Source organism: Eucyclogobius newberryi, unplaced genomic scaffold, assembly GCF_026437365.1.
Source record: "Eucyclogobius newberryi isolate DKJ021-1_F unplaced genomic scaffold, fEucNew1.0.hap1 SCAF_6, whole genome shotgun sequence".
Lineage (NCBI taxonomy): Eukaryota > Metazoa > Chordata > Actinopteri > Gobiiformes > Gobiidae > Eucyclogobius > Eucyclogobius newberryi.
The window spans coordinates 22,373,663-22,388,389 of record NW_027316278.1 but is presented as its reverse complement, the minus strand read 5'-3'; the positions used below and the strand labels follow the sequence as shown (position 1 = coordinate 22,388,389).

General features: G+C 40.2%; 2 protein-coding genes across 2 annotated transcripts; both read right to left on the bottom strand.

Annotated features, from left to right (window-relative positions):
• Window positions 1-1,813: 1,813 nt before the first annotated feature.
• psat1 (phosphoserine aminotransferase 1) lies at window positions 1,814-5,618 on the bottom strand. The gene is made up of 9 exons (XM_072433674.1): window positions 5,525-5,618; window positions 4,811-4,871; window positions 4,447-4,516; window positions 4,164-4,369; window positions 3,527-3,699; window positions 3,023-3,192; window positions 2,434-2,562; window positions 2,219-2,356; window positions 1,814-2,129 (listed from the first exon to the last, which is right to left on the bottom strand). Exons 1-9 carry the CDS (start codon window positions 5,579-5,581, stop codon window positions 2,027-2,029), a joined length of 1,107 nt encoding a protein of 368 aa, XP_072289775.1. The 5' UTR covers window positions 5,582-5,618; the 3' UTR covers window positions 1,814-2,026.
• Window positions 5,619-11,032: 5,414 nt separating this feature from the next.
• Window positions 11,033-14,050, bottom strand: isca1 (iron-sulfur cluster assembly 1). Its single transcript, XM_072434169.1, has 4 exons — window positions 13,912-14,050; window positions 12,128-12,181; window positions 11,910-12,015; window positions 11,033-11,842 (listed from the first exon to the last, which is right to left on the bottom strand). Exons 1-4 carry the CDS (start codon window positions 13,990-13,992, stop codon window positions 11,694-11,696), a joined length of 390 nt encoding a protein of 129 aa, XP_072290270.1. The 5' UTR covers window positions 13,993-14,050; the 3' UTR covers window positions 11,033-11,693.
• Between the last annotated feature and the right edge of the window lie 677 nt (window positions 14,051-14,727).

Here is a 14,727-nt window from a genome sequence, read left to right as displayed (position 1 = left end):
TTAGAACAATAAACATGAAACTAAGAACTATTTATGTTTTTGTTTAATATATAGTCTATATAGACACTCATTCATTCAGATGACCTATTCTGGAGGTTTTAAAGCACAATATTGATCTAAAATGACTAAATAAGAGAAACAAGTCCACTATCTTTCAGTTGAAAACGTGGGGATGATTTCCGCACGCCCCTTTATAGTACATCACCACATCATCACAACAAAGTGCCACACTGCCGGACCAGGCTGATGGCCCCACCAATCGATAACTGTAGATGAAATGATTTTTATTTTCCTTTGTGTTTCACCAATTAAGAAAAATGAATTGGAGCACCTAGTGTAAAGATCAGTGGCTTGTATCGGGGGTCAGTGAAAATGGGGACTGCATCAGAGCAATGTTGTTTTGAATTCGGGGGAATAAGGATTGCTCAAACATGTATGAATCCAAATACAACTTTGTTTGGTCATGGTTGCTATGGTTAAAACCCATAAATGTTGATTTTGTATTCTATATCTCCTTTGTGCAACTGTATGCTAAAAGATAGGCATTGATGCCTTCATATAAGATATCATAAGAGCATTGGCTTTCTGCAGCCTCGGATTTGTACATCTCAGAACAACATGGTTGTTGTGTTCTTGGGCAAGACACGTCCCTCTTTCCTGACACTGTTGAGCTGCTGGTGCTGATTGGCAGCCACATCTGTCAATCAGAGATTGGGGACTGGAGTGAATGAATTGCACTTGTTCCATTATATCTTCTTAAGCCATTTAATATCTATATTTGGCCTGAAAACAATATGTATTTGAAAGTAAGAGTTCTAAAGGAATACATGTTTGCCTAAATAAGACACAAAAGTGAATTATTTCACAAGGATACCTGAGCCTGGTAAGTCTATAGCGCCATCAGTATCATATTTTATCTTGCTTCTTAAAACTCGCTTTTATTGATTGCCCTTTATCTGCAATTTCTTCTATTTTTATGTATGCATTTGATCTCTTTATGCGTCTTATGTATTTGTATTTTATTTGTTGGGTGTGTATTCTGATTGTATTTTGTTTTTTAATCTGAGTTAGAACTTTATAACTTATAAAAGTATAATTATAAGATGTGCATCCTATCAGTTTCCATGCAGCTCAAAGCACGTCGGATTCTGACAGAGGAGTCTCCGCACACAGACCAACAGTTCCCGCCTCTGGGATGTACAGTCAACACCGCAGTTCCGACTCTTCATATTGATATTTGCTAACAGCCAAAATTACTTTTTTGGGAAGAACCACCTGGGATGTTATATAAAATAATAACTCCTGGATCAGCTTACCTTCTTGTGTCCTTCCTGCTATTCTTTTATTATATTTCAAAATGAAGTGGATTTTTTTGTTTTTTTCCCCCTCTAACGCTTAATCTAAAAGATATAGCTTCATGAGCTTTAATTTCACTGCACTATTGCTATTATGCATCAGGACACACCATCATAATGCTTATTATAGCTGCTATAGCTGGCTTTACATAATAAAGACTGTATGTTTCCATAACCTTTTCAATTGACCATTAGATCTACTGCTCCTCACACACTCACAAGCACCAATTTATAAGCTACATTTCCACCTAGTGGTTGTTGGCTGGTAATACACATGTACTGTTAAATGAATGGGCATGGAGCTTGATCCTTGTGACTTGTGGCATATGTGTAGTGGAACCACACAGACATGGGAAACTTTGCAACGTCGTAACAGGGGCTTTAATGGTTTAAAGGTTTGTGGTGGGCCATGTAGCATTTAAGTTGATGTTTAAGAAATGTAAAATTAACTCGTATACTGCAATTATTTTGTCACTTTATATTTACTGGAATGTAATTACACATTAGGAATACAGTATGTACATTCATTTGTTAGCACTTTGTATGAAAAAGAGAGTTATTTAAGACATCACCAGCAGCAGCTAAAGGACCCAACATGGATCTAATGCCAAAGCTAAAAGACAAGGTTCTGTCCAGTTTACATCAGAAATAGTTAGGAGTCTAAAATGGGTTTACATGTGCTCCTTTTTAAACTCCTTCATGAAAGCGGCTAGGGCTTCAGTATCCCCCAGAGTCACAGCGTTGTAGAGGGACGCACGGATTCCCCCGACTGACCTACAAAGTATAAGAGAAGACATGAACTACAGTGTCAGCACATCTAAGTAGTATTTTTTCTGAACAATTCAAATTTAATCATCTCTAACCTATGTCCTTTGAGTGAGATCATTCCACGTTTTGCTGCTCCAGCAAGAAACATCTTTTCCAAAGCTTCGTCTCCTTCTTCTGTCCCCAGGCGAAAGGGAATATTCATTCTGCTTCTACTGGGCTTGTCTACTGGGCACCTAATCAGATACAGGACATTTAGTTTCCTTTGCTTAACACCTGCTTTTTGGTGACTATTTAAAAAATGGCAACCTACACATAGAAACCATCTGAATTGTTGATTATGTCATAGATCAAGGAGGACTTCTGGTGGTTGAGGTTTTCCATGGCAACGCTGCCTCCATTGTTTTTGATCCACTCCAGAACCAGACACATGATGTAGATGCTAATGCATGAAAAATTTCAAAACTTTTTCAAGTATTTTCGATATAAACAAATATTAGAATTCCCGAGGCAACACAAAGAATGAAAGAATAAAGTGTCTGGCACAATATTTATTAGGACATGCCATATAAGACTTATAAGGATATAAATGCTCTGGGAAGAAACTAGATGAGCCAATATGAACTTTGTTAGCCGGTATCTGATATTTGTCGTTCTGCTGAGGCCGATAGCTGATATTTGCCAATATCAAATATTCTAATATACACTTTTACGTTGTAGACAAGTTGAAAAACATATTTTCTCAGACGTTTTTATCGTAGTTTTTATGATGATTGTGTAAACACCTGACCTAAGAAGAAACTATACTAAAGCTTATATTTTTGGGCTTTTTGACTTATTTGTAGAGTTATATTTATACAACAGAAGATAACAAGACAAGACAAGAATGATCTTTTTGTTACCTGAAACACGGTGGTGTGTTGTAGAGGGAGTTCGATTCTGCCTGCACCTTATAATTCAGGACAATCGGACACTCTTTTAGGGTGTGGCCTAACAAGTCCTCTCGCACAATTACCACAGTCACACCAGCGCAGCCCACATTCTTCTGAGCACCAGCAAAGATTAAGCCAAACTGCAAAAGCAAACAGAGTCTATTTGTGCAGGCAGAAGAGCTACCATTACTCGGTACACATTTGGGTTAGATAAACTGGTTATACTGTCACTTTAAAGCATAAATACACCAAATGTCTCTATATTATTCTATAGTATTCTATAGATAATGTATATACTGTATTTGAAAAATGTATACTTTTTATTGTCATTACTATTCCCTCTATTGTCTAATATTGTTCTTTTGATAGCATGTAAACACTCTGTACTTGTACATGAAGTTAATTCAATAATAAAGATCCATCTTATCTCGTTAGCCTTGTTGGAGTTTGTGTGGTGTTGGACAAATAACTAACCTTTGACACATCCACAGGTCTAGACAGAAAGTTGGAGGACATGTCGCTCACGAGAACAACCCCGTTTGTCTCAGGGATGAAGTTGTATTCCACGCCGTGCACGGTCTCATTGCAGCAGTAATAAACATAAGACGCCGAGGGGTTCAAAGTCCAGCTGCTGGGGTCCGGGATCTCTGTAAACATGGATGTTCATCATGGATGTTCATCATGTATGTTCATCATGTAGATCACATTTATCCTTGGCATTAAGTTCTGTGGTCTCTGGCCGCTGTGGGAACATTGCAATCTAGGATTTTTTTAATACAATGTTGTGATCTTTAATAAGGTAAAACAAGAATCTGACCACCACATATAAATATTATCAAATATAATATATGTAATTATATAATATATATATATATATATATATATATTTATTATTTTTTTAATCCAATTTGAATAGACTAAATGAATATTACTCTCTTCCGCACTACAGTGAATAACGTCTGACAGGACTCGTTGGAGCCACCCATGTGGAAGGGCCCTGAATGCCTGTCTTTTACGAGAAGGTGGCCCCTTTGTGTATTACGTAACCCACAAACTGGAGGCCAAAGCCCACAGAGCCAGGAGCTTAATCTGCAGAGAATGGTGCACTCACTTGTGTAGCGGTCAAGCTTTGGGTGGACGATGTTAACTTTGCCATACTTCTCTGCTTCTTTTGCAGCTTTTTCAGACCATGTGCCAGTCACAATGTAATCAGCGCATCTGTCTTCTTTTAGACCAATGAGATTAAGAGGCACCGCACTGAACTGACCCGACCCTCCTCCCTGCATAAACATCACTTTATAGTTGTCCGGGATACATCTGTGGAGGCAAAGTCAACAACTGTACTGATAAATGAAAGAATATTGTTTCTTTCATTCGCACAAATAATAACTTACAGCAGCTCGCGCATCAGACTTTCAGTTTTGTTCAGGATTTTGTTGAAATCTGATGATCGGTGACTCATCTCTGCAATCAAGACAAACCGGTTACGTCACTTACCGAGATGGCATGCAGTGTTACGTGAGCAAATCATTATTATTTTAACTATATTGGAAGAGCCAGTGTGGCCTCAGTAATTGTTTATTGTTTTTTTTTTATCCCAAAGTAGATTTAACTTAAATCAAAGACTTCTGTTCATTGATAATGGCAATAAACCCTGTCTGATTCTGATTCTGGAAGTACTTGACAGGTTGTACTGCTTTATATACAGTGACGGAACAAATGCAAATGTGTATTATTGTGATATTTGTTTGTACTTACCCAGAACACTAATTCCAACATCGTTAAAGTTGACAAGCTCCTTTTGTGCTTGAAGCAGAACCTACAAGAAAAAATAATGGCACTAAATGTATTTGGCTGTCCAAGTACAACGAGAAATTACACTAAATGAAGACTAGTCCTGCAAAAGACCAAAAATACCACCAAAAGGATCTCATCACATTAGCACCATAGTTTGAGAAACATCATCTAATAAACCCATGTCAAAGATGTCAAAGACTACATTATACATGCACCAAAACTTTGATTACTTAATCAAACTAAGCTCTTGTGCTGCCATCTAGCGGCCGCTTCTGAAATTGAACACATTTCCAAATGAATGAACGAGGCTGATGCAACTCAACACTGCATTTTCACCCATCATCGTCCTCCACACAGATGTGACTCTATGGGCTCTGGGTGAATAAACTCATTATAAAACGAATAAATAATACGGATCACACGGCACAGAACCTCGCACTTTACACGGTCTTAGGCTAATCAATCTAGTTCCATTACAAAATCGGTCAAAATGCAAACGTCCACACTCAACGTAAACATGCAACGTGCGTTTCCAAACTATAATCCACGGGTCACGACTGCGATCAAACACATGTGGCAGACGTAATGCGCGTGATTAAAGCACTGATGGGCTAAATGTGGCTAATGCAACCAACGTGGTGCTGATGGAAATGGATAAATCCTACGCAGACGTACAGATTGTGGTAGTTTTGCAGGTCCAGCTCCGAAGTTGATGGTTGATTTCTGCTCCATGATGAACCAAGGTGATGCTGCTGCTTCTGCTGCTACAGAACAGAGTTGTGCGGCGCGTGTGAGTGTGTTTGCGTAGTGATGCGTTCAGGTACATCGAGTAACCGCGAAAAAAACACGCCCCGGTGTGTGTCCGTGAACACACCGGGCTCTAAATGTAGCAATGGAACTGTCTGTAGTGTAAAAGCATGCATCTGGAACATTACTGGTGAGGAATTGGCTATTTAAAACTATTTATATGAGGAGATGGCCACTTTTCCATTTCTCATTTAAAGTAGCGCGTGGACTCATCGACGACACAAAAAAAAACTCAACTGGCCACTTCATGAAGATAATCACGAACATCAAGGTCAAAGATAGCCTTTTGGCCAATTCTGGCATAGTTACAGCAATGCACTGTCCCTGAAATCAATCAAATAATAAGGTCAGGTATTTGAGCCACAGAAAAAGTTAGGAGTGAATACAAAAAATAAAAGGGTATATTGATGCTTTAAGCTGTGTTCAGACCGCAGCGTCCAAACTCTCACTGGACACTGGTCCCAAACGCCTGCCTTCAAATGTACAGGCGTCCAACAGGCGTCCAACAGGCGTCCAACTCGGGCGTCCATCGCTTATTTGGATGCAGCTGTAAAATGCAGTATAAAACTAAGTTCAGACGGTGGCGTCCAAATTCGTGTGATCAAACGGAGGCGATCGGCTCAGTGGCTTGTCTTGTCCACCAGATACTTCAGAGGTGAGCAGAGTTTAGTGAATATCATCATTTGTGCCAAGAGCTGCGTCTGGATGATTTTTAAAGGTGCAGGGTTTGTTTTGGTCCTTCTTCTGGATAGTCAAATACGATGGTACGTCACTGTGGAGGGTAATCTCTCAATAGTTGCTGAGCCACGTTGGTGCAAAAAAGCTCAGGATTCACATTGCAAAAGACGCAGGACGCGCGTCCACATAGACTGTAGGACACTTTGACGTTGCAGTCTGAACACCCCTTAAGAGTGAAAAAGGATCAAACCATTGCCTAGTAATAAGTACGCTTTTAATCATAATTATAATAACGGAGTGGCTGCGGATAGGGTGCGGTGAGGAGCTCAGTCACACGGGGAGAGCTCAGAGTAGAGCCGCTGCTCCTCCACGTCGAGAGGAGCCAGCTGAGGTGGCACAGGCATCTGTTCCGGAGCCTCCTGGGCGCCTCCCTGGGGAGGTGTTTGGGGCATGTCCCACCGGGAAGAGTCTCCGAGGACGACCCAGAACACGCTGGAGAGACTATGTCTCTCGGCTGGCCGGGGAACGCCTCTGGATCCCCCCGGAGGAGTTAGAGGAAGTGTCTGGGGAGAGGAAGTCTGGGAGTCCCTGGTTAGACTGCCCCCGCGACCCGGCCCCAGATAAGCAGAAGAAGATGGCTGGATGGAGTTGCTGCGGCTGCTCCAGCTGGTTGATCCCATTTGGATTCACAAGCTTTCAACTCCTGACGTCAGAACAATGATAAAGTTGACCGTGATCAACACAGAACGGATCTGCACAGGTCTTACTTATCCCGAGCCTGTTTTGTGCTACTGTGTGCGTTGTGCAAGTCATTTCGAAAAGGTTTTCTAAATATTCTTCACTTTCTCGCCTCCCAATAAGAAGGAACAGGCCGTATAAGATGAATGAATGAATATCTATGCACTTTAGGTGGTTTATCATATTATCCATAACAGCTTTTCTCTTCTCTTTTCAACTTTAAACTCCCAAAAAGTCAAAATATTTGAAATACAACCTCCTGTGGTGCTGTTATTTTTTTATTCACTGGCAGAAACAGTTTCTTATTTCCCTTAACCATAAGATAATTCCTAAAATGAAAAAGGGGTTATTTTTAATTTTCCGACTCTGTGATTTAGCTTATTTTATATTTATATTTTATATACTAGGTAAAGAGCTAATTTAATTTATTTTATTTTCAAATTAAACTATTATTGACTTGAACACTAAAGCAAAAAATGCCTGGTATTTATCTTCTGTTATTTGCATTATGTAACAAACATCAAATAAAAACTCATTATTAGTTTTTAAATACTGAATTTTCAAACCCATAAATACACTGACCTAAGTTTTGTATGTGTTCTTTCCATTTAAGTTTTTCGTCAATAATGACTCTGAGAAATGTGTTCTTCTTTTCTCTCTTGATGCATCCTGTATCTGTAGCTGCTATTCTTTATTCTCGTTGTGGTTAAGTAATAATAAGTTTTGTTTTTCTCAAGTTTAGAGATGATTTGTTCCTGTCAAAACCAGCTTTTTAATATTAGCATTTCAGAAACAATTTTAGTATGTAAAGTTCCAAGTTTTTTGGTGTTGTCTGCAAAAGACACTTTGTACAAGTCATTAATATACAAATTAAAAAGTTTTGGTCCCAGAACAGACCCTTGAGGTCGACCACATTTGGTGTTTAAACATGACGAGCTGTATTTGTCTATTTTAACAAACTGTTCGATTCGCTATTAACTCTTTACCCAGTCTTGATCTACTCTTCTTTTGACATATAATTCCAGTTTTTCCAACAGTTTGTTGTGGGTTTTTGTGTCAAATACTTTTTTCACATCTCTGAACAGTCCAATGGGAATTTTCTTTTTGTCTATTTGAGTTATTTCCAGAGGTGGGACACTCGACACATGACATGACATGACTCGAGTCACATGACATGACTCGAGTCACATGACATGACTCGAGTCACATGACATGACATGACTCGAGTCACATGACATGACATGACTCGAGTCACATGACATGACTCGAGTCACATGACATGACTCGAGTCACATGACATGACTCGAGTCACATGACATGACATGACTCGAGTCACATGACATGACATGACTCGAGTCACATGACATGACTCGAGTCACATGACATGACTCGAGTCACATGACATGACATGACTCGAGTCACATGACATGACATGACTCGAGTCACATGACATGACATGACTCGAGTCACATGACATGACTCGAGTCACATGACATGACATGACTCGAGTCACATGACATGACATGACTCGAGTCACATGACATGAATCGAGTCACATGACATGACTCGAGTCAGACTCAAGGTTTGCGTTCAACTTCACCCTGACTTCACAAGTTGAAAGCTCGTGAAACAAAAAATAAGAAAAATTACGTGGCTCAAATACTTGACGCTTGAGGCTCATGATTATCTTCATTAAGTTGTCAGTTGACTATTTCCTCGAGTAGAAAACACTATTCCAACCACTTGTTTGTCTTTACTGCAGACTTTTAGCTCCGCCTCTGTTGCAGCCGTCAACTCTTGTCAATCAAAATATAATGCCATGAGTTTGGCACAATGACTGGTGATCCTAATCCGGCCCGCAAAACATTACTCATTTATATTTAATCATTTCTGACAGAAATAAACCTCTGTGATGATGATGCTCTTTGAGGAAAACACCCAAACCAGTGCAAACCTGGACAGATCAGGAGCCACAGGTGAAAACACATGTCAGAGTGTAATAAAGTATGAACATGACTGTGTCCACACTAATGTGACTGTGAACACAAACACAATGCAATCACTTGAGTCGCTACATGTGTAATTTAAAATAAGCTTAAACTGTGAAATAGTGAGCTCATATTGAGTTTGAGCAGGGCCTTTATCCTCTGCCTTGAGTCCGCTGCAAATGTCCTGTCAGTCCAGGGCAATCTGAAGCCGTCTGTGAGAGGAGGTTCTCTCCTTCACTGTTGTTCTCTTTTACGGCGTCTACTCTTTCTCACTGGGTTTTTTGTAGTTATTCCTCACAGAGGAAGTTCTAAAGACAGGGGCTGGTTCTAAAGACAGGGGCTGGTTCTAAAGAGAGGAGGTTCTAAAGAGAGGAGGTTCTAAAGACAGGGGAGGTCCTAAAGACAGAGGAGGTTCTAAAGACAGAGGATGGTTCTAAAGACGGGATGCTCTAAAGACAGAGGATGGTTCTTAAGACAGGGAAGGTTCTAAAGACAGAGGATGGTTCTTAAGACAGGGGAGGTTCTAAAGACAGAGGATGGTTCTTAAGACAGGGGAGGTTCTAAAGACAGGATGGTTCTAAAGACAGGGGAGGTTCTAAAGACAGGATGGTTCTAAAGACAGGGCAGGTTCTAAAGACAGAGGATGGTTCTAAAGACGGGATGCTCTAAAGACAGAGGATGGTTCTTAAGACAGGGGAGGTTCTAAAGACAGAGGATGGTTCTAAAGACGGGATGCTCTAAAGACAGAGGATGGTTCTTAAGACAGGGGAGGTTCTAAAGACAGGATGGTTCTTAAGACAGGGGAGGTTCTAAAGACAGGATGGTTCTAAAGACAGGGGAGGTTCTAAAGACAGGATGGTTCTAAAGACAGGGGAGGTTCTAAAGACAGAGGATGGTTCTAAAGACGGGATGCTCTAAAGACAGAGGATGGTTCTTAAGACAGGGGAGGTTCTAAAGACAGAGGATGGTTCTTAAGACAGGGGAGGTTCTAAAGACAGGATGGTTCTAAAGACGGGCTGGTTCTAAAGAGAGGAGGTTCTAAAGACAGGGGCTGGTTCTAAAGAGAGGAGGTTCTAAAGACAGGGGAGGTTCTAAAGACAGGGGCTGGTTCTAAAGACAGGGGAGGTTCTAAAGACAGGGGAGGTTCTAAAGACAGGGGAGGTTCTAAAGACAGGGGCTGGTTCTAAAGACAGGGGAGGTTCTAAAGACAGGGGCTGGTTCTAAAGACAGGGGAGGTTCTAAAGACAGGGGCTGGTTCTAAAGACAGGGGCTGGTTCTAAAGACAGGGGCTGGTTCTAAAGACAGGGGCTGGTTCTAAAGACAGGGGGTGCTCTGGAACCGTCATCCATGTGCTTAGCTAATTCCTGTGAACATTGGTTAACCTGCTTTTCTATTATTGACCAATTACTGTTCCATTGTTTAATTTTCTAACTTCCTGCTGGTAAAAGCAACAATTTAATGCAGTTAAAGTCAAAGTTGTGATTTTGAGCTTTCCAAAATTAAATTGAAAATTCAATGAAATAAACTTTGTTACTGGCTGGATGTACCAAATGTCCCTTGAGTTGCGTTGGCAAAAACATGATATAAAGTAAACTAAAGAGATATGGAACAACCCATAAGCTGCCGGGTCACTACATTTATCACACTAGTGTCAAAATACATTTGAATGAACGCAAAGTTTAGTACTGTATTCACTATCTGATCACAAGTTTAATATTAGGGAAACTGAACATTTCATGAGGTGTGATGTCACAATCCTGAGCTCTATAGTAGAAACATTGGGTGAAATATTAACTTTTTTTGTCCCTTTACCTTCAGCACAAACTCTGCTCTTATGTGTAGTGGCTCCATAATAAATCATTTAAATGACACTGAACAAATCAGTGTCTATGTTCCAAAAAAAACAAAACATCTTTCTCCATAGCAACAAAGTAATAGTTTGAGATATTTGAACAGAATTGACACAAAATACAAATAATCCAACATTGCCATTTTAATAATAGTTTTGTTCATATATACATGGCATATTGCAGGTAGTGAACATCAGTACACAGTTAACACTGTACAAATGCAAAGTAGAGAAAAGCCACAAAAGCCTTCAGTACTATGAGGCTTATACGTTTCTCTGCGTTTTGTGCGTTTAAGTAGTTCAACGTTAAATATTTACAGCTATGATAAATAAATACACACTCTACACACTGGTAAAGCATTTCCAATAAACCTATATCTGCATATACGGTGTGTTGTACATGATCTAGTGATTTCCTATGAGTTTCAAGGCAGCTACTGAATCCTCTGACACTGATAATTAATGATTTATAAAATATAGCCTCCCATGACGTCATAAGACAGCTGTGGTCCACTGAAGCATTTGCAAGTCCGGGAATTAAAACAAAGTCAAAACATGCATCAGAGTGGTTAAAAAAGGTTTGACTGCTGCATCAGAGACAAACTAGCCAAAGCTCAGGCACATCAAAGTCTTAGAAAAGTCCTTTAAATGTTGTTGTTGTTGTTGTTGTTGTTGTGTTGCTTTTAATGGCAGTCGGCAGCCAACTGAAAAGGTACATTTACCGCCACCGTTAAATGTGATAAGCATTAAAACTAAGAGTTCAGGCAAGGAGTACCAACTATATTTACACGCTAAAGCTCTCTCCACAGCCACACGTGCCCTTGATGTTTGGATTGTTGAAGACAAATTCACTTGAGAGCTTTGACTCCACAAAATCCATCTCAGTTCCCAGAAGGGTCAGCTGGGCCTTCTTTTCTATAAAAACCCGAACACCTACAAGAAAGAAACAGGACAATAAGATACATTTTATTTTGTATGGGAATGATGATGAAGAGCTTACCGTCCTGGAGGACTTCCTCGTCAGATTTCTCTTTGTCCTTGGTGTATTCTAGGGTGTAGGTGAGACCGTTGCAGCCACGTGTTCTCACTCCCACCTTCAAACCAATCTTAAGTGGACAAAGACATACATTCTTACACTTTCAGGGCTTATTACATGTTTATGTTGTTACAAAGGACAGACATGAGCCGGCGGATGTTAGCTCTGTAAACTCAACTCACATATTCTGGTTTGTTCTGCAACAACAACCTGATCCTGCTCACAGCTGCAGGAGTCTAAGGGAAAATATGAGACGTCAATGCAGAGTAAAACAAGCCTTAACAAAACAAGCAAAGAAACTCAAATATTACTAAAGTCTGTCTATACTTAACCCTTTATCAAGGGGGCTCATTATCCCTGACTAAAATTTTCCCCAATTCAAACTGAGCCATTAGAATTATTAACAAATGACTAGACTCTTTGTGAATGTGACCCTCTGTTTGTCTGATTTACTCTAATTATAAATTGGAACACGCCATAGAGAAAATCCTATTTCAAATCCCAGCTGAATATTCAGTAGAGTTGCGGTGTGAGGAATGGCTTGACAAAGGATTGAGCATTTGTTGGGTTCTGACCAGCGGCGGCTGGTCCTTTAAGGCCCCAGCCGCCCCCCTGTCAATCAAGTACGTAATTTTTTTTGTGTCTAAAAACAATATGATGTCGTCACAGCGCTGTTTACGCTGTGACACAGACATGTGCGGGCGCCGTACGCAGAAGTGCCACACGCCGTGTTTACGTCTTTAAACTGAATCTACAGCCATCTGTGTACAGAAGGTACGTCCAAAACGATTCAGAATGAGCTCCTCAACTGTTTGCTGGCTGTGAATATGAAACTATATTCATGAAGTGAAAGCGGCTGATTTCATATTATCAATCCAAGACATGTGATCTGTCAAACTCCGTTACCTTGACAACAAACACACTAAAGGGGAGTGCTTTTTTAGTTCATTACCTGGATAAGGCTAATGCTAAGCATTAAGTATCTCTTAACTTCTATTCATAAAAATATGCTTTGGTTATTACAAAACCCATGAAAGAATGCTATCAATGTAAGTACAACTTTCTATATAGCAAGTGTCTGTGATTAAATATAAAACGTAAAACGTCACACATGCAGTTCAGGGTAACTAATGCCACTTAGAAGCTGTTTTATGAAACACCATCTTAATGTAGTAATTGCTACTATGCACTATAACTTACAGTATCACTGAGATTTTTGTTTTGCCCTTTTCAATCTGATATTATAAGTGTAAAATGTAATTTTAAGTCAGATGTATTTTCTCACAAATGGTATCTGCCTCGAAGTCATTCATTATCATATTATCATTACCAAAAGTGGAAATAAAGTGTGTTTACTTAATTAATTCAGTTGTAAATGCGGATTTAAAATATGTATCCATACAGTAAAAGTTAAATATTCAATTTTGGACATTAAAAAAAACAAAAACACGGTCATGTCAAATAGCCCCCCCTATAATATATGATATAACCAGCCGCCACTGGTTCTGACAATCACCTCCAGAGCATTCTTCATTTTTTTAATTTTCGTTCTATTTTTTAATGTATGAGTTCGGAGAACAAACAGATTCATCCCAGAATGATTGACTTGAGTGTTATAGCCTTATTATTTTATTATCTCATGAGCAACGGGACAGTTTCGTAAACATCGCCAAAGTCAAAGGCTTGAAAACGGCAACGAGGAGAAAAGCCCTCCACACCCAACAGATGTCCCGCAGTAAACGCGATAAGAGCTTCAGGGACCTGCAACGTCCGAGTATTTACAAGTGACGTTTGTGTCAACGCTGCTTCGAGTCACATCTATTTTGTAACGACATTGAGTGTTGTTGAGTAACATTGGCAAGCTAACTTAGCCCTGGACTGTACAATTAGCACAAGAGCTCAGGGCGCCCGTTTGTTAGACACAATCAAACATTTTCAACCGGTAAAAGGCACGAGTGAGTCTCACCAGAGTCAGAGCAGCTCTCGTGGACAGGATCCTTCTCTTGCTGACCGCTCGCACTGTCGCTCGCACCATGGACGCAGCCATGTTGTTTAGTCCTGAACCATGTTGTGTGTGACGCAAGGCCGCGCTGACGAGTGATGCGCATGCGCCTCGAAACACCGCTTTGGACATGTGATAGGTCCATGGACTGGGGTGGCTGGCGAAGCGCGTCACGTGACTCAGGCGGTTCATGAAGCTCGCCACGTGACTCAGACGGTTCATGTTGTTGTTGTTGTTGTTGAGCACAGTTGTTTCACGCGGGTGCCACTAGGGGTCTCTTCTTCTTTGGTGTTTTATGGTGTTTTATAGTGTTACATTACCGCCAGACTTTATTCTTTATTCTGAGTTCATGGGGGGCTTAAATTAACCCTAACACTAACCCTTACCCTACAGAACAGGATGAGATGACGTCACAAGACCAGAGCGACGGTGATGACGCAAAGGAAACGAAAGAAAACTTGGGAAAGTGCTGCACACGCATAATGCTTCATACATAGTCACATGACCGGTCAGTAGCAGATCAAGTTCAACATATTTATAAAAGGGGATGTAGGGAGTGTAGAGGAGAGAGAATAGGATGTAGCCTTGGGTTTCATCAATTCCCAGTCACACTTTATTGGGAAAAATCAGACTCAGAAAAGGGTTATTGCCGTTGTCAATGAACAGAATTCACAAACATAGGGACTTGTTTTGGTGATTCGGTGCCACATAAAACAATGAACAATGATAAAACAATTTAAATCTGCTATGGGATAAAACAATAGGCTATAAGATTTTTTT

What these genes read in the sequence shown, in the direction of transcription:
- psat1 (XM_072433674.1), bottom strand. Translation starts at nt 5,581, where the DNA reads ATGGAGCAGAAATCAACCATCAACTTCGGAGCTGGACCTGCAAAACTA. An exon ending in AAAGCTTGACCGCTACACAA is followed by an intron (nt 3,700 to 4,163) that starts GTGAGTGCACCA and finishes CCATGTTTACAG; the next exon opens with AGATCCCGGACCCCAGCAGC. An exon ending in AATTCAGATGGTTTCTATGT is followed by an intron (nt 2,357 to 2,433) that starts GTAGGTTGCCAT and finishes GTATCTGATTAG; the next exon opens with GTGCCCAGTAGACAAGCCCA.
- isca1 (XM_072434169.1), bottom strand. Translation starts at nt 13,992, where the DNA reads ATGGCTGCGTCCATGGTGCGAGCGACAGTGCGAGCGGTCAGCAAGAGA. An exon ending in CGAGAGCTGCTCTGACTCTG is followed by an intron (nt 12,182 to 13,911) that starts GTGAGACTCACT and finishes ATTTTCCCTTAG; the next exon opens with ACTCCTGCAGCTGTGAGCAG. An exon ending in CGAGGAAGTCCTCCAGGACG is followed by an intron (nt 11,843 to 11,909) that starts GTAAGCTCTTCA and finishes TCTTTCTTGTAG; the next exon opens with GTGTTCGGGTTTTTATAGAA.